The 1,172-nt window shown below is 39.8% G+C and overlaps 1 protein-coding gene across 1 annotated transcript in view; it reads left to right on the top strand.

The window, feature by feature from the left end:
* Positions 1–1,172, top strand: part of LOC119589537 (uncharacterized PE-PGRS family protein PE_PGRS54-like) — a 34,021-nt gene that overhangs the window by 26,954 nt on the left and 5,895 nt on the right. Inside the window, exon 4 of the mRNA XM_037938138.1 lies at positions 423–471. Within this exon, the coding sequence (XP_037794066.1) occupies positions 423–471 (49 nt within the window). The remainder of the gene's footprint in view (positions 1–422; positions 472–1,172) is intronic.

Raw genomic sequence — 1,172 nt, 5'->3', positions numbered from 1 at the left:
GACCGCCATCTTATAGCTGTTCTATCTCAATAATTTCTTGAAGGTCTTGTCTATCTGTCTTTTCCAGTACATTTGTTCATTTTTGCTTCCTTCTCTTTACGAATCATTTTCTTTAGTATTTTATCGTAGAAGGCTTGTGTAAAAAAGTGAAATTATATTTCCGTGTAGATGACATCAACTATTAAGTGAAGTTATCCTTATTTTCACATTTCTTGATTTTACTGTCCTCCTTTGTCACTGTCTGTATTTTCATTTACATATAGTTCTTTCAATATAGTTTTTTTTCCATTATGTTATCTTATTTCACAATCTATTCTACTATCTTCCTCTACTATCCAAATCCACATCGACTTCTTATCTCATCTATCATAATGTAAACAAACGAGTCATCTCCAATAAGCTTAACAACCTCTTCTTGCCAGGTTATCGCTCAAGCTGAGGACGAGTCAATCCCAAACGGCCTCACAGCAGGTAAGCTTCCTCAGGTCTTCGTACAGCATCGATTACAGCATCAGTTACAGCATGGTTTTACTTCGAACACAGACAGGGCACCAAGACCCCTCGCTTAAAAACTTCCAGTTTGATATCACGTTGGTTGTGGGGTTAATAACTCTCCTTGTGCTTTTGTAAAGTTACTGTTCATGTCCAGTTTGAAACTCAGAACGACAGTAGTGAAAGGAGAGAGGTCTTTAATACGTTTAGTTCAGAGAAAGACAATTGTGCTATCAAAGCTCACTGCTGACGATATATACTGTATGTGAACGAGGGAAATCAACCAAAGTCTAGATCAGCACGAGACGAAAATGGTAATCATACTTAAACCATTGCCATTTCCCTGACAATCCCCAACAACAACCTAAACCATGAACCACCAACTGCTCTGGACAACATGTTACTTTACGTGTTTGTTAACTGGGTTGTGAGAATCTTTCAGATACTCCGGGAGGGTCAAAGGTTGGACTCCCAAGGTCTCTTCTTCGATACCCAAGCGGAGAAGTTGTGACACCGAGGCCTTTGGTGGCACCAGCTGGGACATCACGTGACACCATGACACTGACAAGACTGATGAACAGGAGCGAACCAGTCTGACCTTTGACACATGACACCATCACTCGACTTCATATTGACATGCACCATTTGTTTAATTGATTGTAAAATTCAATTTGGCAGCT

This window comes from Penaeus monodon, chromosome 25, assembly GCF_015228065.2.
Source record: "Penaeus monodon isolate SGIC_2016 chromosome 25, NSTDA_Pmon_1, whole genome shotgun sequence".
Taxonomy (NCBI): Eukaryota; Metazoa; Arthropoda; class Malacostraca; order Decapoda; family Penaeidae; genus Penaeus; species Penaeus monodon.
The sequence above is the reverse complement of the archived record's forward strand: the minus strand, read 5'-3'. Positions and strand labels throughout refer to the sequence as shown.